Source organism: Mastacembelus armatus, chromosome 19 (genome assembly GCF_900324485.2).
Source record: "Mastacembelus armatus chromosome 19, fMasArm1.2, whole genome shotgun sequence".
In the NCBI taxonomy this organism is placed as follows: Eukaryota; Metazoa; Chordata; class Actinopteri; order Synbranchiformes; family Mastacembelidae; genus Mastacembelus; species Mastacembelus armatus.
Window position 1 is genome coordinate 19,356,568 of NC_046651.1, and position 22,717 is coordinate 19,379,284.

At 45.5% G+C, this 22,717-nt stretch overlaps 3 protein-coding genes across 4 annotated transcripts; 2 read left to right on the top strand and 1 right to left on the bottom strand.

Moving 5' to 3' along the window:
• Nucleotides 1-924: 924 nt before the first annotated feature.
• On the bottom strand, nt 925-5,592 carry LOC113135962 (chromobox protein homolog 2-like). Its single transcript, XM_026316356.1, has 5 exons — nt 5,511-5,592; nt 5,373-5,416; nt 4,534-4,599; nt 4,052-4,121; nt 925-3,958 (listed from the first exon to the last, which is right to left on the bottom strand). The coding sequence occupies exons 1-5, from the start codon at nt 5,574-5,576 to the stop codon at nt 2,561-2,563; spliced, it is 1,644 nt and encodes a 547-aa protein (XP_026172141.1). The 5' UTR covers nt 5,577-5,592; the 3' UTR covers nt 925-2,560.
• Nucleotides 5,593-6,529: 937 nt separating this feature from the next.
• Nucleotides 6,530-9,463, top strand: cox11 (cytochrome c oxidase assembly homolog 11 (yeast)). Of its 2 annotated transcripts, XM_026315547.1 has the most exons (5): nt 6,530-6,579; nt 7,672-8,022; nt 8,117-8,272; nt 8,526-8,651; nt 8,943-9,131. In XM_026315547.1, exons 2-5 carry the CDS (start codon nt 7,705-7,707, stop codon nt 9,129-9,131), a joined length of 789 nt encoding a protein of 262 aa, XP_026171332.1. In that variant the 5' UTR covers nt 6,530-6,579; nt 7,672-7,704. The 2 variants fall into 2 exon arrangements, with proteins under 2 accessions (XP_026171332.1, XP_026171333.1); XM_026315548.1 differs by lacking the exon at nt 6,530-6,579 and having other exon boundaries at nt 7,705-8,022; nt 8,943-9,463.
• Nucleotides 9,464-10,394: 931 nt separating this feature from the next.
• On the top strand, nt 10,395-21,825 carry rab40b (RAB40B, member RAS oncogene family). The gene is made up of 6 exons (XM_026316401.1): nt 10,395-10,880; nt 16,778-16,838; nt 18,581-18,641; nt 19,235-19,312; nt 19,987-20,209; nt 20,397-21,825. Exons 1-6 carry the CDS (start codon nt 10,739-10,741, stop codon nt 20,678-20,680), a joined length of 849 nt encoding a protein of 282 aa, XP_026172186.1. The 5' UTR covers nt 10,395-10,738; the 3' UTR covers nt 20,681-21,825.
• The last annotated feature ends 892 nt before the right edge of the window (nt 21,826-22,717 follow it).

Here is a 22,717-nt window from a genome sequence, read left to right on the forward strand (position 1 = left end):
GCGCACACTGCCCCACACTGTTCAGACTGTTTATGCATACCAGGCTGTGAGGGCCCCTCTGTCGCTGCCTGTTTACTCAGACTTATTTTGGGAAAATTCCACGTCTGTGCGGCTCTGGCCATAAATCACTGAATCTGCAGCTTTGTGGGACGAGCACGTCTGTCAGTCACACTCAGCCGTGCACACATCACCTCTGCACCGCGGCCTCGTCCCTTCTGTTGCTCTAACTAAGTGCATGTACTCACTAGGTTCTCACTCGTGTTTTGTTTGACACCCGTGAACCTTTCAGGGCGAAACGCTGATGTGAATATTGGGAATTTGTCTGCAATGAACTTACAGCTGCAGCTACAGGAAACACGGATGATTCCCTGGATTTATTCGTCTATTATTATTGATTAATATTATTTGTTCGTGTGCTTTATTAACCCATTCGCCCAGAATCAATTTATTTGCTTGGTTTATTAATTAAATGTAGTTTAGGACAGTTTCACTGATCAGCTCCCTCACTTGATGTTTTTTTACAGGTTTGCTGCCGCTGTCATCAAGCTGCTCCAGACTCAGACTGTGGTCATTTATTGACACTCATTCTCAGTAATATCATTAATTCGCTATTAAAAACACTTTGCAGCAGAAATAGGATTTTCCAGCCACGTTTTGCTAAAGTTACACACCAGGAAAATAAACTCCTAGTACTTTTGTGACATCCACCTGGTGTGAGAGCTGAAGATGTACCTGGTGTTTACTCCTGATCTTCTATATTTACAGAAACATCATGTGACATAAAGTACAATGCAGGTGCAGGCCACCTTGTAATCCAACAGCAGCGGCGGCGTGAAGCCGCTGGCCAATGGGACCATCTGCTGGTGGATCTGGGAACAGCAGCTGCGATGAGGCGAATCCACACGACACCTTCTTTCAGTCAGTATTATGGTTTATTTCAAACCTTCCAAATGGCAGAGAGGCACACAAATATCTGAAGCTAGTAAGGTAAGATGAGCACCAGATAGATATCAGATATCACATGAAAAAACATATTTACAAATATAAATTAACACTTAGTTCAAATCCAAAAGACACTGTGACGCCAAATGTATTAAAATGGTATAAAACTGGTTAAGTACAGTGATAATGTCTCTTTGAGATGACGAGAAGGAACCAGCTTACATTTACACTGTGGGCAGTGCAAAGAATACTGTCAGTAATACAACTGAAAAACAAGACTTCACATTCATAACAGCTTTGGTCCAAAGAACTGAAAGACGATTACAAAAGTCCAGATGGGATGAAAATGTACCAATCACACAGACTTCACTTCTATTTTTCTTTTTTTCTCTGAAACATGCTGCCGTGGATAAAGCCCCAATTTTCATTTGAATACAGGTCCGACGAGCACAAAAGTCCTACTCAAACTAATCAACGCGAGCGGCTGAACGGCGGCATTGGGCTCGATAGTCTGACAGTCCTGCTGTGAGAACCTGAGGCACTGGGGAGGAGGTGGTGTCGTACATCCATCTGTACTGTTAAACCCCGTCTTTACACCTTCTGATACAACGCAGTCTGCAAACTGAGAGGAGCAACTAAGAAAAAGAAAACTGCTTTTTCCAGACTGACCCTGGGCAGAGTGGTCCCTGCTCTCGCTTCATTCATGGGACGACAACTGAGCAAAATATTCACTGATGAAGACCATGAGATGCACTTGAAAGCTCTTGGGGGGGAAGAAAGCTAGTTAGTAAGTAATCAGACTTTCAGGGAACATCTTTTTGTCAAACTACTGCTGCCTACCAAACTCCATTCAAAAAAGTATAAATTTAAAAGCAGGCAGACAAAGTACAGATGCAGCCTGATTTCAGCCTAGACTTCACTGTCACTGACTAATTTTAGAATCGGGTAAATTTTCTGGGAGGTCAGCTTGAGGTCCCAGCGATCTGGTCTTCTGTGATCTGGTTCTCAGAGGACCAGCTAGGTTTCTGAGCAGTCTGAACTTTTGGCACTCTGAGTTTAATGTTGTTCTGCAGTGTTTTACATATTGTGACAAGCTTTAGACATTTTTTCACTAGTTTCTTGACATTTCATAGAGAAAAAATGATGAAAATAATGGACTGGTAATAATTGCAGTGACGGTGCAGTTAGATGAAAGGTTCCCAAATCAATACCTTTCCTTTTGTAAAAGTGAAACCTGCAGGATCAATAACTTGGATGTGACATTCAAACTTCCAGGACTGTATTTTCAGTTCACTGATTTTTGGCAGACTCCACCTTGACGTTCTATTGTTCCCTCTCACGATGCAGACTGCATGTTAGTATCAGGTGAAAGTGGGGTCCACACATCAGGGTTCCTACACTGTTTCACAAAACCAGCACGATTTCTGAATCTGAATCGTCCTGTTTGATCAGCACGATATTCTTCCAACTTTGTGTGCTTGTGTTTAAAGACGTGGGCATGAAGACGGTTTGTGGATAAAAGTCCGGAGCGGTGCAGGAACCCTGAGCGCTGCTGATCAGAGAGTGTTGTGAGTTTGGTCCAGTTCAGCTCTGCGGCGTCAACGACACGTCACGTCCTTCAGTGATTTCGTGAATTGAAGAATCCAACGCTGGTCGGCGACTCCTTCACCGTCACTGTGATAAAGTTGGCCGTGACGTCAGTGACAAACACATGCTCCAGGAGGTTCCGGGTCGGCCGCCAGTCGGTTTCCGTGTCCGACTCTGTAGCGTTGTTGCCGAGGCTGGGCCTGCTGTCCCTGGGAAAGAGGGGGATGTCGTGCTCGGATTCACTGCTACTGGTCTCGTCCGAATCTCCAGTGCTGAGCTCGTTCAGGTTCCGGTTCTGAGAGCTGAGCCCGTGTTTCCTCTCCTCCTGCCGCAGTTTGCTGTTCCCTCGGCCAGCGCCACCTCCTCCTGACATGTCCTTACCCTCTCGTAGCCTGGCCTGCTCTGTGGCGCCGCCTGCTGTCAGACCGGAGCGCTGTCCCCCAGCTGATGTTCGAGTGTCTTTAATGCCCCCCACTCCTTTTACCACGATGCCGCTCCGTAGACTCGCTCTGGACGCTGCAGCCACGGCGCTGCCGGTGTTTCCCTGAAGGCTGCTGCCGGTCAGCGGCTTGCTGACGCTCTGCAGGTTGAGAGCTCGGAGGCTGAGCGCCTGGTTGGCTCGGTCTCGAGATGTTGGCGAGGATGATGACGATGGCTTGGAAAGGCCAGAGTTCTGCTGCTTGTGTTGAACCACCCCGGTCTGACCTGCAACCCCCTCCTGTCTCCTCTGACCCAATGGGGAGCGCTGAACTGCCATCTGGCCTCCGCCGAAGCTGCCGTGCAAACCCAGAGACCCAGAACCTCCACCTTGTTTCAGCGGAGACACTTTAAAGCCATTTCCTCGGCTGCTGCCCGACTCTGAGATGGAGCGCTTCAGCTCAGACAGCGAGTTTTTACTTTGAAGCGAAGGACTGCCTTTGTTGTGGGAGGAGGAGCCCGATGATGGAGAGGAGGAGGACAGGGAGCGGCTGGTCCACATGCAGCTGAGCGACCCGGGTTTGGAGGTGGTGGTCTGGGAGAAAGAGCTGCTGGAGGTATGGGAGGCAGAGGCAGCCTCTTCTCTGGAGGTCCTGCTCAGACCGGTGTAGGTGAAGCTGGCGGGCTGCAGTGGCTTCTTCACCCCGGGTCGATGCTCGTCTCTGGGCAGGCGGAGCGCCTGGTGGTGGCGCGGAGGAGAAGCTCTGCTCTTCGCCTGTCGCAAAGCCCTCAGGTCAGGGTGGAGCGGCTTCCTCCCACGCTTCTTCTTGTGGGGGGGGTCGGGCTTGGCCAGCATGATCTGCGGCCTCTTTTGGGGGACAGGGTGGACCCGAGGCCCGGTCTTCGCCTTCTTACTGTGATCTTCATCCTCTGAGGAGGAGGAGGCCGACGATGACAGGCCGGAGGAGGAGGACGACGAGGAGCGGCTGTCTTTTGTGGCGGCTGGTGCAGGCTGGTAAAAAAACAGAAAACAGTGACTGAAACTGGCCCGAGTTTGTTTTTAAATCTGAATCCGAATCAACAGGCTGAGTTACTGCCAAGTTACCAGAATCTTTCGTGGACGTCCTCTCGGCCTCTTTCCTTTCTTCTGGAACAGAAGCTCCCGCTCTTGTTCTCTAGGGGAAGAATGAAAACCACAAAGATAAAGCACATTCATTTGTGAAAATCTACTAACTGGGTGAAGATATATTTGTCAAACTGCTGCTCCTGAGGACAAACATGACACTTCTTCAAACCAGAGTCCATTCAAAAAGGTCCAATTTTAAGCCAAGTGGACAATATACAGGTTAACCCCAATTTCTGCCTCATTTTGGTTGGTAATGGCCAAATGTAGATCCAGGCGCCTGCACACAAACTTCATTCATTCTCGCCTGTCGGGTTTTTCAACATAAAATGTAAAATCAAATTACAAATTAGTTTACACCAAATCAAATCCAGTGTCTGCCTTTTTAGATTTTCATTCACTATTGTTCATCTGCAGGACAAACTTCATATATTAATAAAATGAATATATGGGGGGAAACACACCTTTTGTGAAACGCTGTCAGTAACCTGGGGTCCAAAATGTTTTCTTCTGGCTCCCAGCTGTTGTGCCTGAAAACAAAATCCTAATTTTAACACAACAAATCCCCAAATAATCTGAATAACATGACGAGAATAACAGATATTAACAGATATAGTGGTGGTATGGATGACGTATACTACAGATCACAGAGTGTGAGGATGACTAGTCAATAAATCAATCACCAATAAGTTAATCAATTCAGTTTAGTTTTTCTTAGTTACTGAATATTCTCCATGTTCTGGACTTGGACTCTGATGTGCTCTGACATTATTATTGTTGTTGTTGTTATGATCAATACTATTGTTATTAATGTCATTATCATCATTGTTGTTGTTTATTCCACAGACGGACTGTCCAGTGACCAGTGGCTGTTTACAGCCCAGACTGAGCCAGAACCTGATGTGATGTTCTGGTGCTGAGTCGGTACCGATGGATGTGTAATGTCAGACTGGCCTACAGGGTTACTGGAGGCACTGCAGCACATTGTACCCATAATGTGGGTGAAAGTAAGAAGCAGGTTCTGGCTCAGTTCGGTCTGGTTCCGGTGACCCAGCAGAGCCTCAGTGAATGTAGCTTCGGCACAGAAAGGTCCAGAAAAGGAGCCGGGAGGCGGCTGCCGTTTCCCCGCGTGTCCGCTGTGTGTATCGGCTTCTGTGTTAGAGAGAAGCCCGGTGGTTCGAGCCGGCTCCGGCCACATTTGGGCCCGAGCCCGACCGTAAACACCGAACCGCAGCCAGGCATTGTCTGCTGCCATTTGACGGGATGTGTGGCTAGCACCGGGGCTAGCTAGCTAGCTACTTACTTGGACGACCACCCTCTCCACTTCACCAAATATTCAAACTTGCCCTGCGAGAAACGACACAGACCGTCAGACACTCAACCAGAACCGGGTCCGGACGGAGGACGTGTCGGCGACGAGCCGCCGGCGGTGTTTTCTTACCTTTCTGGGCCGTTTGCTGAGGATGCATTCCGCGTCGAATACCTGGCCGACCGTGACCCCCTCCATTACTACAGCAGCCCGCTGAACGGAGCGCGTTTGACCCGGCACGGCCGCCGTAGATGCTGGGTTACATACAAAATGATTAGTGATTAATAATAAATGATCAATAACCTTGTATTGAGCCTGAGCAAGAGAAGAAAGAAGCCAATTATTTTATTTAAAAAAGTAGTAAAATAAAATTCCTGTTCATGTTTTAAAGTTTTACATAAAATATATTTTCCTGATCAAAGCATAAAGAGAAACTATGAAAGACCTTTTCCCACAATACACCGCAAAAAAGACAAACACGGTCACTAAAGTGTTAAATAACCACAAAGGTTAAAGTTAAAATTTGAGATTAAAACATTAAAAACACTTGTAAATCAAAGTTGTTCTATTTATAAATTATTATTAACCATTAACAAGCACCCAGAGCTCTTTATCAAAAGTACACCTAATGTACATTATGAGGTACTTTTACTGCAGTTTTTGTGACTTGATGTTATGTTTTTTTGTGTTGCAGGTTTTATTTTAATGTGGTAAATTGTTTTAAACGTCCAGGACCAACTTCAGTGTTAAACCACCAGCCAGAGGAAAATGTATTTGTTCTTCACCCAGAAATACTCAGATCTTGTATTAAATAAAAGGTAATGATACAATTATATAACATAATCACTTATTTGTTTTTTTATTTGATAATATCGATGTTAACTAATGCTGCTGGTAACTAAAACTCAAAATCATTGCGGCAGAGTAAAAAAATACAATATTTGTCTTTCTGATCTATAATGGAGTAGAAATATAAGTCTTCAAGTAAGTACTTTATACTTAGCAACAGTACTTGTGTAAATGTACTTACAATCCAACACTGGTCCTCTATTTTAAAGGCATTTAAAACGAATAAGTCCTCACAAGTGTAGAAAGACAAACGCATAGGAACCTTGTAGTGTGTAGACACAGACGGAGTGAATTGTGTGTTGCACAGATGTGCTACCGCAGAGGTGACTGACGGCGGAGTTCGTTTCCTCAGGTACTTTAACGTTTTATTTAAACCTTTTAAAGCTCGTGTCCAAAATAATGTAAATGTCACTGGAGGAAACGGGTTTTAACGAAGCGGTGCTTTTATTTTGACAGTTCCGACTGAGGCTGAGGTCACATCTGTCTGATCAAATCATGGAGCTAAACTTTGAATTAACTCATTAACCTGCTGATAATCGATAAACGTATAAACCTGCTGATAATCGATAAACATATAAACCTAAAGTTTAATGTCAGGTTGTCCAGATTACCGCACATGTGGTGCTTAAATAACGTTAAGCGCCAAACCTCCACTGAAAATCTCGAGTTATTAGGAATTTCCTTGGTTTTGTCAAACACATAAACGTACTAGGATTTAAATGAAGACATTAGACGAATCGTCAGACTGCACTGATAAATTCGGCACACATGTGATTTACAGAAAACTCAGAATTTAATTAAAATGTACGATTTTGAAGTATCGTGCTTGCCTGGCTATGGGGGGAATGATATTTCAAACTCAGTTTACCTTGAAATAATAATAGTAGTACTAATAATACAGTTAATACAGTTAACACACAGTTAGTCATATGACGGTTTGAAGAGTGAACTTGACTAAAATGAAAAGATATCTATAAATATTGAAACATCAATGATCAGGGTAAAATCTGCCTTTTGCAAATGGAGTTTCGACGCCTTATCTTGGTTTGACGGGAAAAGTAGATCCTAAATGTTGGGTTAGATATATCTCAAATCTGAGAATTTGTTTGTTCTTAACTGGTGTAATTGGTGTTTTTACAGTTTTATGTTTTCTATATTAAACAATCATTAAAAGTATTAGATGAAAAATTGAAAATCAATACAATTAGTTGTAGCCATACTTATAAATAAGACACAAAATCTGGATTAGTATGCTTTATGTTTATTTTATATCATTCATTGCAAAATCTTGAATATTGAATCAAAGTAAATTAACAAAATAATTAATATTTGGTTAATCAGAGAAATTTCCAGGCATGGGCGGATTACATGACAATGGGCTCCTGGGCAAAGACCAGTAAAGGGCCCCCCTAACAGAGCTGACTCTTGGCTTGTCCTCCTGCAGGTGGTTTAGTCCCTGCTGGCTGTCTGCAGCACCATGCTGCTGCCTGTCCTGCTGCGTCCGACCCTTTGCTGCCCTCAGGCCTCTGTGCTGTTAACGATGTGTGTCCGGACACTCCGGTGCGATGCTGCAAAAACGCCGCGGTCTCTGGCTGAACTCTTCCTGTGGCGGAGGCTTCCTCCACGCCTCCACACACAGAGCCGTGGCACCAAGAGCCAAAATCGAAAGACCAGGACTCAGGGGGAGGAGTGGAGGACCAAGAACAAGACGGTGCTGACGTACATCGCTGCGGCTGGGGTCGGGATGATCGGCCTGTCGTACGCCGCGGTGCCGCTCTACAGACTCTACTGTCAGGTGAGCAGAGACGAACCTTCTGACCTCGAGCTGCTGTTTTAATCTGCAGTGTGTGTGTGTATGTGTGTGTGTGACCCCTGGGTTTGTGTGTCAGGCGACAGGGCTCGGTGGAACAGCTGTCGCTGGCCATGACACTGATATGGTGGAGACGATGAAGCCGGTGAAGGAGCGTATCATCAAGGTCACCTTCAACGCCGACACGCACGCCAGCATGCAGTGGAACTTCAGACCGCAACAGTCCGAGATCTTTGTAAGAACTTTCCCTGATCAGCAGACGCCACCAAAAAGCTTCACCTGCACTTTATTTTCCTTAGCTTCTGTTTAGGGGCCCGACAAAGTCACTGATTTAGCTCCAGGATCCCTGTGGTCCTGATCTCAGTTCAAACCGTGGAAGTTAATGCTCCATTCAGTAATTTCAGTGCTCACAGAAGTTTTGATGTGGGCAGAGGTTCAGAGCCTTGGACTCAGGTTCATGTGTAACTGTGAAGGTGTTTATTGTGCAGGTTGTTCCAGGTGAGACAGCGCTGGCCTTCTACAGGGCCAAGAACCCCACAGACAAACCAATCATCGGCATCTCCACCTACAACGTGGTGCCTTTTGAGGCAGGACAGTACTTCAACAAGATCCAGGTAGTAGCAGCACAACTGTCAACATTCATGTTCTCTGTTCTCTGACACAGACTGGAGGTCATTACCAAAAGGATTATTGAAGCTCTGTGTCCTAACTGAGGAGGACCCACTCATTTCCTGATTTGAACACGTCATAGAAACTGGATGAAGTCTGTTGAAAAGCTCAGGGGAAAGCAGTGATTTGTGTTTGAGAAGCCTCAGGTCAACTGGTTGTGGTGCAGCCTCTCCACCTCAGCTCCTGTTGCCAGTCAGAGCTGTGTGTTAACACCTGTGTTTCTCTGATTTTCTCAGTGTTTCTGCTTCGAGGAGCAGCGTCTGAACCCTCACGAGGAGGTCGACATGCCCGTCTTCTTCTTCATCGACCCAGAGTTCGACGAGGACCCCAGGATGGCCCGAGTGGACACCATCACCCTGTCCTACACCTTCTTTGAGGCCAAAGAGGGCCAGAAGCTCCCTCTGCCCGGGTACAGCTACAGCTGATTGGCTGCATGTAGAAGAACTTGCCTGTGGCTCGGTCAGGCTAAAGGCCGAACAGAGGAATAATAATGAACCGTGTGCATCAACATATCCATCTGGTTTTACTCTGTTATGCCGCCATGTGTTCGTCTGATGACAAAGGTCACAGTAAGGTCAGAGTGAGGAGTCAGGATGTGAAGAGACAAAAATCTGAGGGCGAGTTCCTCATGTTGCTGAAAGACGTCGAGACTCAAGCTGCTGTGTGGACTGAGAGATGAGTGTAAACCTGAACATGTGTAATTTAGCAGGTTTTATTACAACACACAGGAGATAACCAATAAATTCTGAAACTGAAAGCTGGACTCCTGCAGAGATTTGACAGAGAAAGTGCAAAATAACAAAAACATTTAGAATCAATGTTGTTCGTCCTGATTTTGCATTTCACAGTGAAAAAAAGCATGAACACATTTCATTTGTCCTGTAATGTGTTAGTTTCCTCAAAACAAAATCAGACCAAATGCAGCGCTATAATGGTTGTTTTTAATTTTCCATTCTTTCTTTTATGTTTCACTGGTTTTCATTTGAAGTCAGTGTATTTAGTTTATTGGTTTAAACATTAATTTGTCCTAATTACAGGAACGTTCTTGCTTAAACTCCAAGTGACTGTAGGATCAAAACACTCCAACTGTGAAAGTAAACAGAAAAATCCCACACAGCGTCCATCACCTGAACTCACCTTTTTATTAAATACAGAAGTAAATCAAAAAGTCAGTTCAAGTGATGGACAGTGTGTGGGATTTTTCTGTTTTCTTATGAAGTCCGGTCACGGGTGTGCAGTTGTTTTCCTGTTTATTTCATGATGTATCAGTATTATTATTTTGAATTCAGCACATTCAGCTGGTAGAGGTGGAGCCACAGGAAATACTGATGTGTAGTTTGAAAATTTCTTCTTGGCATTAATAAATAATTTATTACTCAGGTGTTGGTTGATTCTGCAAAGTAACTCAAGTTATCAGATAAATGCAGGCCAGTTAAATGTGCTGACATAAAACTGTAACCTAGCAGAAGTTTGTGCAAGCTTTTATTTTGTAGGCCCACGGTGGAAGTCATGCTTTCGTCGTCTCCGCCTACTTTTTGACGGACGTCTCCGACGACAAATCACGATTCGAAGTTTCCCTAGCAACCCACCGAATGGACCAATCAGACAGAGACAAACAAAGCTGGGCCCACCCTCCGTCCTCTCCACCTCCTGCTCTTCACGCCTCCAATCCGCATCCACCACTACACCGCCTCCGCTGGAACAGGCGGAGAGTCCTCATCAGTCCGGAGCCTTGAGTCGAGCTGAACCGTCTGCGGAGGATTTATACCTACGTGCGTAAAAGCGCGGTGCGTCATGTGCGCGCTGATGGCACGGCGGGCACGGTAACCCCTTGACGGTGTTTCAGGCTGGACTCTCGTCGCTCTCCTGGACCCAACCCGAACCAGGTGAAACGCAGAGTCAGGATCGGATCGTTGTTAGAGCTTTACGCGTCTCTGTCTGCTCTTCGCTCCCTGGACCGAGAGGAGGCGAGGAGGGGCTGCATGCTGCCCAGTCTCATGATGGGACAAGACAGCTGCAATCTGGTGCGAGGATGAGCCACAGAAGCAGCCCGGCCAGGGCGTACGACTTTCTGCTCAAGTTCCTGCTGGTGGGGGACAGCGATGTCGGGAAGGGCGAGATCCTGGCGAGCCTGCAGGACGGAGCCTCCGAGTCCCCATACGGATACAACATGGGTAAGTGAGTGACACTGGTCTGGAGCGGGTGTGTGGAGGTGGTTGTTGAAGGAAACAAAAACTGACCTGTCTGTGTTTTTGGAGGTTTTACGCGCGACTTCCTGTTTTTACGCACGCTTTACGCAGGGCTGACAGCGGTGACTCCAGCTGTGAAACTTAGTGAGTGAGGAACAAACAAGTCACAGCTCAGTGACAGAAGTTTCTCTAAGGCTGAGCTGCTCCTCAGCACACTCTCACCTTCAAGTGGCCTCACCTGCGGCCCTGACACTCTTGGAATAACCTTTATACTCTACACCTAAAGCGTTAAAGACCCCAAACCCCACACCCAGAGGAGAGGCCAGAGCACAATATGTACTGAATATACACTTGGCTGACAGTTCATGTGGAGCACCCAGATAAAACTAACTCAGTCTAACACAGGTCCCTCAGGAAGGTGGTAATGTTCATGTTTACGTTGAAACCTGTGAGTCACCTGGACGTGTCAGGCACAGTTCACCTGCACTGTGTTTCCTGACAGGTGTTTCATATTGTGATTCAACTTAAAGCTGCTCGGCCTCATGTTTCCGCCTCTTGGCTCTGGCAGCCACTGGTTCCCACTTTGAGCTGCAGAGACTCCTCCTGCTGCGGTTGGAAACCACTACTGGCTTCTTCTGACCTTGGCCAGGTGGCGGGGGGCTCATTGACGGAGCGGACTTTGCCAACACAGGGTAGAGGAGCTGGAATAACAACAGAAAGGCTGTAGGTAGCAGAGAGTCCTGGGGGGGTAGTATAGCTGAGAGACACCAGGGCCTGGCACAGTATCACACTGTGTGTACAAAAGTACTGCATGGCCTGTTAATACATCCGTGGATGAGTGAGGGCTACCTCACTGTTACCTCAGCTCTTTCCCTGTCGCCTGTGGTTTTATTTTCTTTCTCACCTGAAGATTTAAGTTGTTGGCTGACGCCCTCGGATCTAATCAGTGTGCACAGGCTGAATGAAGGTTCATGGGTAGATGTTGATTTCTCTGGCATGCCTGTGCTTGTCCCAGCAGTTGTGGGAAAACAGGTTCAGCTCAGTGGACAAACTGCGTCAGGTAGACGACGTCACCAAACTGTCGCATTGTGGTTTCACCTATTTCTGGTACAGTCAGATATAAATCAGAACGATGCTAATTAGTTTGTGTTGACATGAGTTTGTGGTTTGGCCTCCTGCGCTGATGTTTACATAATGTATGTGTTTCTATGTATAGAGTGTGTGTGTGTGTATCTATACATCTATATCTATCTGTGTGTGTGTGTGTGGAACCTGTGGAAGCCTGTCAGGTATTAATAAACGCTGCCTGGCAGGCTTGTGCTCATGACTCACTGGCTCTGCAGGAGGTCGACAGGACGAGCCGACGCTCTCGGCTTCGAGCAGCTTACACATGATGTAACTCGCTCTGTCGCCCATGTTGAAGGTCTGTAGCTCCTGGCCAGCTCTGACTGTACACACTCGGTTGCATAACTACAAGTGCAACCTGTTGTTTAGGGACTGGGATGAAAAATGACAACAAACAATAACAGAAATCAACGTAGCAGCACCTCTAATGTTCACTGCTCAGGTTTACAGGGGCTGTGTGCTGGACTGTTGTTGTCCCTTCTTCTTCTGTGTTTCAGTGCCAAAATGTACAATGGCAGGAAACATCATGTTCACTTTAAAATTCAACAACCTCAAATCCACAGGCAGTAACAGGCTTTTGGACTCAGTGTGTGTTACAGGCCACACTTTATATTTGACTGTAATCGCTCCTCTTACCTGACAATGTTAACGCTGATGTGACTCTGATCTTTGTTGTGGATCCTCAGGAAAAAAAAATCTGTGCTGCTGCAGCTTTAAGACTCTTGGCTGACAGCTGACTGAAAAAGCCTCACAGCTTAGAGAGCCAGTAGAGAGGAGGTCAGAGGTCAGGGATGACAGCTGTAGAAAAACATCAGTGTATGATCCTGGAAGGGCGAGAGGAGCTCAGACAAACAGAGATAAGAGCTGAGCAGAGAGTGGATTTTTATTAGAGCTGAAACTTCACTTTGCTTACGAGGGAAGACCCAGCCAGTGGAAACTCGGTCCCCCCCCCCCCCCCACATCAGGCCGTTTGGCTCGGCAGATGGAAAACCAGAGCGTTGATGTCTGCTGTTTCTGGGTCGTCTCCCTTAATAGAGCCTTTACAATGGGATGCGGAGACATAGCTGTGGTCTGCTGCCTCTGCCACCGAGGTTGGAGGCTTCACTGGAACAGCATCATCATCTCGGGGGCTTCGCTCTTTAGCCAAGTCCAGTGATGAGCTGCTATTACAGGCCGCAGGGGGAGGCCGATGCCAAACCCACATGGGAAGACTTAATTACAGCGTGGAAAAGACGCAAGCTCACAAAAATGCACACTAAACACCATCACAGTTCATTTTATGTGGAGACATGGCTCCAAGTGGTGGTGCCCTTACACCTCAGAGAAACAATACTCACTTCTTCCTGAAATTAAAGCTCAGAGAGACCAGTTCTCCTCAAAAGTGGAGACAAACCAGTGACTGTTAGTACCAGTCAGTGTTCCAGTCTGATAACCATCACTCAGCCTGGTCACTGTGCTGTGTGGGGTCCCTGAGTGACCACCCTGACCGTGGAAACACTTTGGAACGAGAAGCAAAACACTGAGTGAGGCACATGAAGCTCAGTTCAGGTTCTCAGGAGGAAAATCTGTGCAGGACGCAGTGAAATCAGGATCATCACAGTGTTCACAGAACCCAGAGAGCTAGAAACACCTTCTCAAGGATTTCTGTGAAGAAGACCCTGGAGCACTGTGAAGAAGAAGACACCCATCGAACAATATTAGAAAGATTATTAGCCAGTATTTCCATTGGTTTATCTCAAATAATGTGACATGAGCAGTTGGTTTTCTCTCTGTGTTGAAATGAGCCAACACTTTCAGCCACATCTGTATTTTATCGGCCGTTGATAATGACTCACAAAAGGCACGAAGAAAAGCCAGATCTTTCTTGTTTACACTCTGGTTTTAACGCCCATGATCTTCTCTTTCGTAACATCTTTTCGAGTGTTGTGTAACTTCACAAAAACACTCCACTTTTAACAGCTGCAGCAAACAGCCGACGCTCTGACAGTCCCCGAGAGTCGACTTTGTGTGTTTTCATGCTGAGAGCAGCTCGACGGGGGATAATGAAGAAGAAAGTGGAGATGATGTTGGCGCTGCCAGGAGGAGTGACTCATTCCTCTGGATGTGTGATCCCTCTCGCACACAGGGGATGGCTCTGGCTAGCACTTTAAAAATACAGACTTTATGTTCAGTTCAGTGTTTGGAGGACACACTGGAGCCTGCTCAATGTGCCAGTATATAATTATTATGTGTTAACTGAAGGATGACTTGAAGGTGCAGTGTGTGACATTTACAGAGACGGTGGCCCAGAAGGGACAAACCAGACACCGGGTCCTAGATGCTGCTAAATCTGTCACATTTCAACATAAACGAGGAGTCGTCTAATTAAACACTGTCTCTGTTAGCACAGACGTGTATCTAACAGAGGACGCTAAGCTAATGTGCTAACTGGATATAGCTTAGCATTTAAAGGCTCAGCCACAGCTTAGGACACTGCTAATATAACGTTAGTGGAGCTAACAAGGCTAATGTGCTAAGCTACCAGCTAAACATGATGCAACAGGCCGTGGACAGGTATGTGTGGCAGGAGGCTGAGGGGTGAAGGACTCAGACCGATGGAGGGCGGCGAGGACAGACCCCCGGTGTCGGGGTTAACCTGATGTTAGACAGCACAGGATCTGTATTTACCTCCAACTAACCAGCTGTGGAAAAAGCTAAGATGAATTATTCATTTGTTCTTTATTAGTTTGTCAGCATCGTTCTATAATCCTTTAAATGAAAGTACCGTCGTTTGTCCTGACAGTTATAGGCAGAATAAGACGTCACATATATAATAAATACATTTCCTGTTCATCTTTACGAATGGCAGAATTATTGTTGTTATTGTTTTGTGGTTAAAAGAATCTGAAGACACTTGGAGCCAACATTCATTACACAGTATCAATCATTGGTACATTTATTGGTTCCTGTCAGAACCCTGCACTTATAGAACACTTTGTGACGTAGTTGATAGTGGCAGAACAGGCGCTTAGAGAACAGCAGCTCTGCAGCGTTTTATGGCTCTGACGTATGTCAACAACCCTCACTGTTCCACCCTCTTATGTAACGCCACTTTCCCAAGATGCTTCATGCTGCTGCCACGGTGTGTGCAAACCTGAGCATATGTGTGTGGGCTGAGCTGGTGTGCTGCAGGTCTCCCAGAATATTATCTCACATCTTGTCCTCCCAGATCTTCCTCCTCTCTTGCTCCCAAGTGTCTGTCACTTCCTCGCAGCTCGTTATTGAATTTGGGATCAGAGCAGAGATGGCGCCGGGCTGAGCTGTGGCTTTAATGCTCACGACCAGCGTGAGGAGCTGCAGACGAATATTTGGTCGGAGCCTTTGGTTTGTTTAACCAGTTCTTCGAACATGGAAAGATTATGAGACAATATGAAAAAGGCCCCCCCACACCCTCCTACACCCCCAGTGACAGAGACACACTTGGTTTATGGTTGTATTGGATATCTGGACCCCCCTATGAGACCAGCGTCTCATATGAACTAGTCCTGAAGGAGCTTTGAAACGGCCCTTAGTGGAACCAACAGCAAACTGGTTTTGTTGCGTTTAACAGCAGAACAATGAGGGTGAGTGTGTTAATGAGCCCCCTGAGCTCTGCTGCATGAAAAGCACCGAGCATTTCCATGTTGTGTAGTTGGCAGCCATTGTGGAGACGTCACAGCAGAGTGTTGTTCGGTGCAGACAGCTCCTGATAATTACTGTTATCAAAGAGACGAGCTGCTCGCTGCTTGGTTTCCCGCCGGAGACTCGTGTGACAGCGGCCTGATGTTAGCGCTTCATCAGGAGGTGTGAACCACAGTCCGCTGGGAGAGGACTAACTGGGCGTCGGTGGTGACCTCTGTGTCCAGAATCACTGCTGGTGTCCAAACACTGAACCTGCCCACGGTGCACTCAAAACTCCTCGACAGGGGAGAGAAAGTACAATCCCACAATGCAATGCTGCGTGTATCAGATGAGAAAACTCTTGTGGAGCAGAGTGTACTTCAGACAGCGGGCCGAGTCTTCACGTCAGCAAAACTATGACAAAAACTATCGGTTGATTTTTCTGCTACACAATAAATAAACTGGAACCGTCCCTGGACTCAGCGACCAGCCGGTTCTGTTTGTGTTCAGTGTGATCCACACGGTGTGTCAGTGTAATAGTTAAAGTCATCAGACCTGGTCCTGTGTGTGTGTGTGTGTGTGTGTGTGTGTGTGTTCCCTTCATGTTTCTTCAGGCCTGTGAGTCATGGCCGCTGGGTGAGAGCCAGAGCTGATTTCATCATCGCTTTGTTTCCTCCCTCCGCTCTGATTGGACTTTAACTCCTGCTGTTGACATGTTCAGAGCGTGGTGCATCATGGGAGAGAAGACACACCTCTTGTCACATTTACTACTGTGACAAAGATGTGGTTGTGGCTCTTCATCATTTTCTTATGGATTAAAACTATTTTCTCAGAAAATCACTGATTGTTTGGTTTGTAAAAATTCTGAAAATGCTAAAAAATAATTCATATTATTTAGAAAAGCAGAACATCCTGATGTTTGAGACATATTTGGATGAAGAATCAAATGATCATGAACATTGTTTGTTGGGTAGTTTCATCTGTAGTGATGCATCTTTATTTGTTTTGTGTGTAAAGACCCTAATTCGTCAGATACCGTGTGATGGACTCACAGCTGACAGCTTCACGCTTCGCTTATTGTTTCATACATTTTTATATTTGCATCGTTTTTATTCCAGGGATCGACTACAAGACGACCACCATCCTCCTGGACGGGAGACGCATCAAGCTGCAGCTCTGGTACGTTTAGATTTACAGCACGCACACACACGCACACACACACACACACACACACACACACACACACACACACATTCGTCTGTGGCCAAACCTCCCGGGGCGCCTTGAGCTTTTTTTAGCTTTTAGCCGAGTCACTGTTAAATTTTTAATCTGAAACTTTGATGTTTAAGCGGATGAGATGCTTTAGTTGCCTCTCCTCTGGCTACACACACACACACACACACACACACACACACTTTGAGTAAATCTCCAGCAGCAGCTCCTGTTTGGGCTGATTTACTTTCGCAGAAGTTTGTAAATTAAACTCGTTTTTTTTGTTAATGATTATTGATCTGTGGTGATTATTGATCTGTGGTGATTATTGATCTGTGATGACTTCGTCAGGTTTGATTCAGATCTGTAGTTACAGTGAAAACCCACATGTATCAGCTCTAACAGCTGCTTTGTCCTCCAGCTGTGGCCCCGATCTTCTCGATGGACTCTAGGAAATCCACTTTCAGGATGTGAGCCTGTATTTACCAAGCAGGTTTCAGAGCAGGAAGCTGTTCCTAACACGCCAAAAAATCCTTAGCATGACACGTTTGGGTTCTTACCTTTAGTAAGATCAACATTCCTGCCATGGCACTGACTCCTGTCTCCACCACAGTGTGGGGGAGCTCCAGACTGGTTAGGGGCTGCAGGGGGTGACGTACACCCAACACCTAATGACAGTGGGCTCATTAAAAGATACCCTGTGGACAGAAATGTTATAGTTCTGTGACGGATCTTGTGTACGGGATGCAGAACACATGTTCTGTCCTCACAAACCAAGCTGGTTAGAACAGTATGTCGTATGAATTAGAGAAGCTGCAGATTTGTTACGGCGAGAAGGAATCAAACCTGCAGCTCCACAGACCATGAGCTGCGTCTTACAAACCTCTGGCTTCCCTGGAACATACATGAACATCCTCACCCCCGACACCAGCGTTATCACAGCATTAACGCTCGGCTGGGTCCTGCATGGGTTCCCTTTCCTGAACCACTTTAATAAAAGTCAGAAGTTCATATCCAGTGTGCTGATAACAACAGATGGACTCTCTCAGTGTCACTTCATGATGAATCTCCCTTGTTTTGCTGGACCACCTGACTCATAATCCAGCAGCTGATTCTCCCTGGCCCAGTCAGGAGCAGCAGGCCAGCAGCCAGCGGGCGTCCCCCTGAGCCAACCTAAACACTGCTCTGGTATTCAGCTCTGCAGAGCGCTCTCTTGTTTTTCTCTGTGGACGCAGCACAGGCCGTGTTTTCTGAAAGGGGTGGAAACCAAATAACAACGAATACAAAACTTTATGCTGCGTTTTTTGCAAAAATGCAAAAAACCACAAGTCAAAACCAAAAGTCCTAAGTGAAGACCAAGTTCAAGGAGAAGGCAAACAAATAAGACAAATCAGATCCAGAGTAAAGTTATTTTAAAGTAAAACAATGACCACCAGCAGAGAAACGTGCCGATGAAAGCCCCACTCCACTTCATGTCACTGTGAGATGAAACGAAATACAGAAGTTAATTTCTGGCAGGAATAAAACCTCAGTTCTGACTGAGCGACTGCTGGAGTAGATCTACTGGTGGTTGTGACTCATCCTGGGATGGTGTGTGGTGAATATAATTTTCCTACATGAGAAGAAGACTAATGTTTGCCCGTTTGGCTTCTGTGTGAAGGAGCGTGACCTTTGGCCCCCTGACCCTTTAATTTTCTCTGTTGTTTCAGGGACACGTCTGGTCAGGGACGATTCTGCACCATATTCAGATCCTATTCCAGAGGAGCACAGGTGAGTTAACCTGGTTCAGCCCACTTGATGTTGGGTTGGTCCTGACTGAGGATGTGTCAAAGAAACCCAGCACACACACACACACACACACACACACACACACACACACACACACACACACACACACACACACACACAGACACACACACACGCACACACTTTTGTTTTCTTCCCACAGGAGGAAAAGACTTTTCATTGACTCAAGTTATGTTGTTGTCGTCACTCGTCAGGCGATATCGCCATGGCAACAGTGACACTGAAACCAGATCAGCATCTTTTAGTGCGTCAGAAGATGTTTAGGCCCTGAAATCTGAAAAAGCCGTTTAAGTCGCCCACAAAGATTAGACGTTTCCTTTACAGAAGGTTCTCAGACAAACAAAACTCTTTATAAATCAGTAACATTATCAATGTTGGCACAACAGTTATTGTAATAACTTTATTCACTTATTTCCATCCACCTTTATGTATTTTCAGTGACAAGAAAACAGAAAAGGAGCAAAATTACTAAAATATTGAAATAATGTTTGATCATAATTTGTCAGATAACGTTTCCTTCTGTTTGCGTCTGCTCTTCCTCCTCTCGTTCTGCTCAGGGAGTTATTCTGGTGTATGACATCGCCAACCGCTGGTCCTTCGATGGAATCGACAGGTGGATCAAAGAGATAGATGAGGTTAGTGATCAATCAGTCGTTGATTCGTTGTCATATCTGGAAAAACTGTTTGCACTAAACATTAAAACCCAGGTATTAAATAAAGTTTTGATAAAGAATGATTGTATTTGTATTTCAAGTTAATATTCGGCCCTTAAGAGACACTGTATGAGCACCAATCAATCAATCACTGTATGAGCACCAATCAATCAATCACTGTGTATGAGCACCAATCAATCAATCACTGTGTATGAGCACCAATCAATCAATCACTGTGTATGAGCACCAATCAATCAATCACTGTGTATGAGCACCAATCAATCACTGTGTATGAGCACCAATCAATCACTGTATGAGCACCAATCAATCAATCACTGTGTATGAGCACCAATCAATCAATCACTGTGTATGAGCACCAATCAATCACTGTGTATGAGCACCAATCAATCAATCACTGTGTATGAGCACCAATCAATCACTGTGTATGAGCACCAATCAATCAATCACTGTGTATGAGCACCAATCAATCACTGTATGAGCACCAATCAATCACTGTGTATGAGCACCAATCATACATAGCGTTTCTATTTTTATTGTTTATTTGATTGAATCTCACTCATATTCCACTTGACCCACTGAGAAAACATCCACTAAATGGATGGTCCGTGTTAACAGCTATGTTTTAATTTACCCAGCATGCCCCGGGGGTGCCTAAGATCCTTGTTGGGAACCGCCTCCACCTGGCCTACAAACGCCAGGTGACCACAGAGCAGGCGCAGGTGTACGCTGAGAAGCTGGGGGTCACCTTCTTTGAGGTGAGCCCGCTGTGTAACTTCAACATCACGGAGTCGTTCACTGAGCTCGCCCGCATCGTCCTGATGAGACACGGCATGGAGCGGCTATGGAGGCCCAACAAAGGTCAGCCAGCCCACCTTTATATTTAGAACATAAGAGCAGAAAGAGCTCCCCACTCAAACCTATTGACAGTATTAGCATGAGCAGGTCGGTGCTGCCCCCTGCTGGACATACTGGAAAATACAATACACATCACTGGGCTGATCTTGTGTTTGAGAACTAACTTTTCTTTGCCCCCCGTGTTTGTCAGTGTTGAGTCTCCAGGACCTCTGCTGCCGCTCCATTGTCTCCTGCACTCCGGTCCACCTGGTCGATAAGCTGCCCCTCCCACTGGCTCTCAAGTCCCACCTGAAGTCCTTCTCCATGGCCAACGGCCTCAACGCGCGCATGATGCACGGACGCTCCTACTCCGTCACCACCAACACCGCCACCAAGAGGACTGGAGGAACGCTGCTGAAAAAACCCAAACTGATGAGAGCGCCGCCGCTCAGCCCGTCAGCACAGAGCTGCAGAAACAGCTGTAAAATTTCCTAACGCACCAGGAGCTCGTTTGTTCTTAAGCTGGTGCAGCTGATACCGAATGATGAGGACAGTCAGTTTGACTTGACTCACAGGAACACACACAGCAGAGACCTCTGAAATATTTCATGGTCAGCTGCAGCTAAACGTCTTTATCACGCTCAGAAGCTGTAGTTTGGATTCAAGACATGTTGTTTAACGTGAAGTCCTGTCCACATCAGCACTAAACCAGCGAGGACGTCTTCTCTCTACAGCTCCATCTGCAGTCCAGCGCTCATCAGTCTTTATTGTGACGGAGCATCGGGAGCACAGCAGGAAAAATATCAGAGGAGAAGATTAATAAATTCAGAAGAAGAAGAAGAAGAAAATGAAACAACATTTTGAAAAAGTCAAAATATTTTAGGAGTTTTCTTGTGAAATTTAGATTCTTCTATTAAAATAACACTAATAATTATTTTCTCTCAGTTTTTCATAGAATTCAAATTTATAAAATTGTATAAAATATTCAGATCTCATCCTCGTGGCCTTAACACTCTGTTGTCGTCAGGACAGCTGGACGTGAATTTCTGCCTGTTGGGAGAGAAAACGACACATTTTGACTCTTCACTATGGTTTGACATTTTCCAACAGAGGAACCACAAAGTGAAGGGAAAAGGGGAAATGATTATATAGTCGTCAGTAAATGTCTGATGTCTTGTAGTTAAGACTGATGCAGGTGGAATTGTCCTTTAAAGGTGATTATTGTGTTCACACTTGTGCAGCTTCTTCCTCAGGATGTTTTCTATAAACCGATTTCACACACACACACACACACACACACACACATATTTGTACATACCAGCACTTTGCACTCTGTATTTTTGCACAATATGCTGAAGTTCACGAACACAGACAGATCTTCACTCTGAACTACGACACCTGGCTCTTCAGACTCACTAACAGTGCAGTATTTGTCGTGTACTGTGTTTGTCCGTGTTGTAAATATCACTGTGATCCAATGATGGTGATGGAGAACCTGTGATCTGGATCTGTTTTTTTTTTTAGTGTAAAGTTATATTTTCCCTGAGCGACACCTGCACCAAAGACTCACTGAATAAAAAGCTGTTTTACACTGTTTGTCGATGTGTAATGGACCTTTACAATAAAACGTACCCACTGAATGTCGTGGTTTGCACCTGCTGTGCTCGTCTTTCTAACATCACATCACTTCAGGAGAAGGAAACTAAACCTTAATACAACCACTTTAATTGAACTTAATCCAGCGTAGTAATGGGACTGCAGGAACACAACATGATTCCTTCTGACTGGCTCAGAGTTCATTATTAAAGCCCTGTCCAGACCGATAGTCACATATTTCAAATAAACTTTGAAGCATTAGGTGGAAGCTGTTGAGAAGAAGAATGACTTTTCTTTAAAGATGTGAAATAAAAAGGGTTTATTAATGTTATATGTTATACTCTCTCATTCACACCAGTGCTCTGCCTCGTTAAACATGTCTTTTATTAAACGTGCATAGATTTGAGTTAACATTTTGTCACTGGATGTTAATAATTTTTAATTTATATTAAGGCTCCAGCTGTCGCCATCTTTGTTGTGTACAGTTACCATGGTTACAGGTGACTGTCACATGACTGCAGCTCATATTATCCAGGTGTTTAGTCTGATGACACTGATACAGGTGTAGTGAACATCTGGAGGAATATTTAGAAGGAAACAGATCAATAAATAGATCAATATATAGATCAATATATAAATGCACCCATACTGACATTTCTGCAGGTCAGAGATGAACCTTGAAAACTGCCAACGGTGAACAGTGATCCAGTGGTTCCTCAGGTGACCTACTTTTGTTGGGTTCCCAAAACCAACACTGTTCTTAAAGGAGTCGCACTGTTCCTTCACCCTGTGGAGCATCTTCTGGACTACACAGTCTCTGGAAGCAGGACTGGGTATAACTGGACTCTATAATACTATAATAATACTACAATACTATAATACTCTCTATAATACTGGATTTCTGTTGTAGAAACGATGCCACAGTTATTTTGGGGC

Excerpts from the sequence above, each read along its gene's own strand:
- LOC113135962 (XM_026316356.1), bottom strand. The coding sequence starts at position 5,576 with ATGGAGGGGGTCACGGTCGGCCAGGTATTCGACGCGGAATGCATCCTC. Across the intron at positions 4,122-4,533 it reads CTGACAGCGTTTCACAAAAG|AGAACAAGAGCGGGAGCTTC; the intron begins GTGTGTTTCCCC and ends TTCTTCCCCTAG. Across the intron at positions 3,959-4,051 it reads GACGTCCACGAAAGATTCTG|CCTGCACCAGCCGCCACAAA; the intron begins GTAACTTGGCAG and ends TTTTTTTACCAG.
- cox11 (XM_026315547.1), top strand. The coding sequence starts at position 7,705 with ATGCTGCTGCCTGTCCTGCTGCGTCCGACCCTTTGCTGCCCTCAGGCC. Across the intron at positions 8,273-8,525 it reads CGCAACAGTCCGAGATCTTT|GTTGTTCCAGGTGAGACAGC; the intron begins GTAAGAACTTTC and ends TTTATTGTGCAG. Across the intron at positions 8,652-8,942 it reads AGTACTTCAACAAGATCCAG|TGTTTCTGCTTCGAGGAGCA; the intron begins GTAGTAGCAGCA and ends TGATTTTCTCAG.
- rab40b (XM_026316401.1), top strand. The coding sequence starts at position 10,739 with ATGAGCCACAGAAGCAGCCCGGCCAGGGCGTACGACTTTCTGCTCAAG. Across the intron at positions 18,642-19,234 it reads CCTATTCCAGAGGAGCACAG|GGAGTTATTCTGGTGTATGA; the intron begins GTGAGTTAACCT and ends CGTTCTGCTCAG. Across the intron at positions 19,313-19,986 it reads GGATCAAAGAGATAGATGAG|CATGCCCCGGGGGTGCCTAA; the intron begins GTTAGTGATCAA and ends TAATTTACCCAG.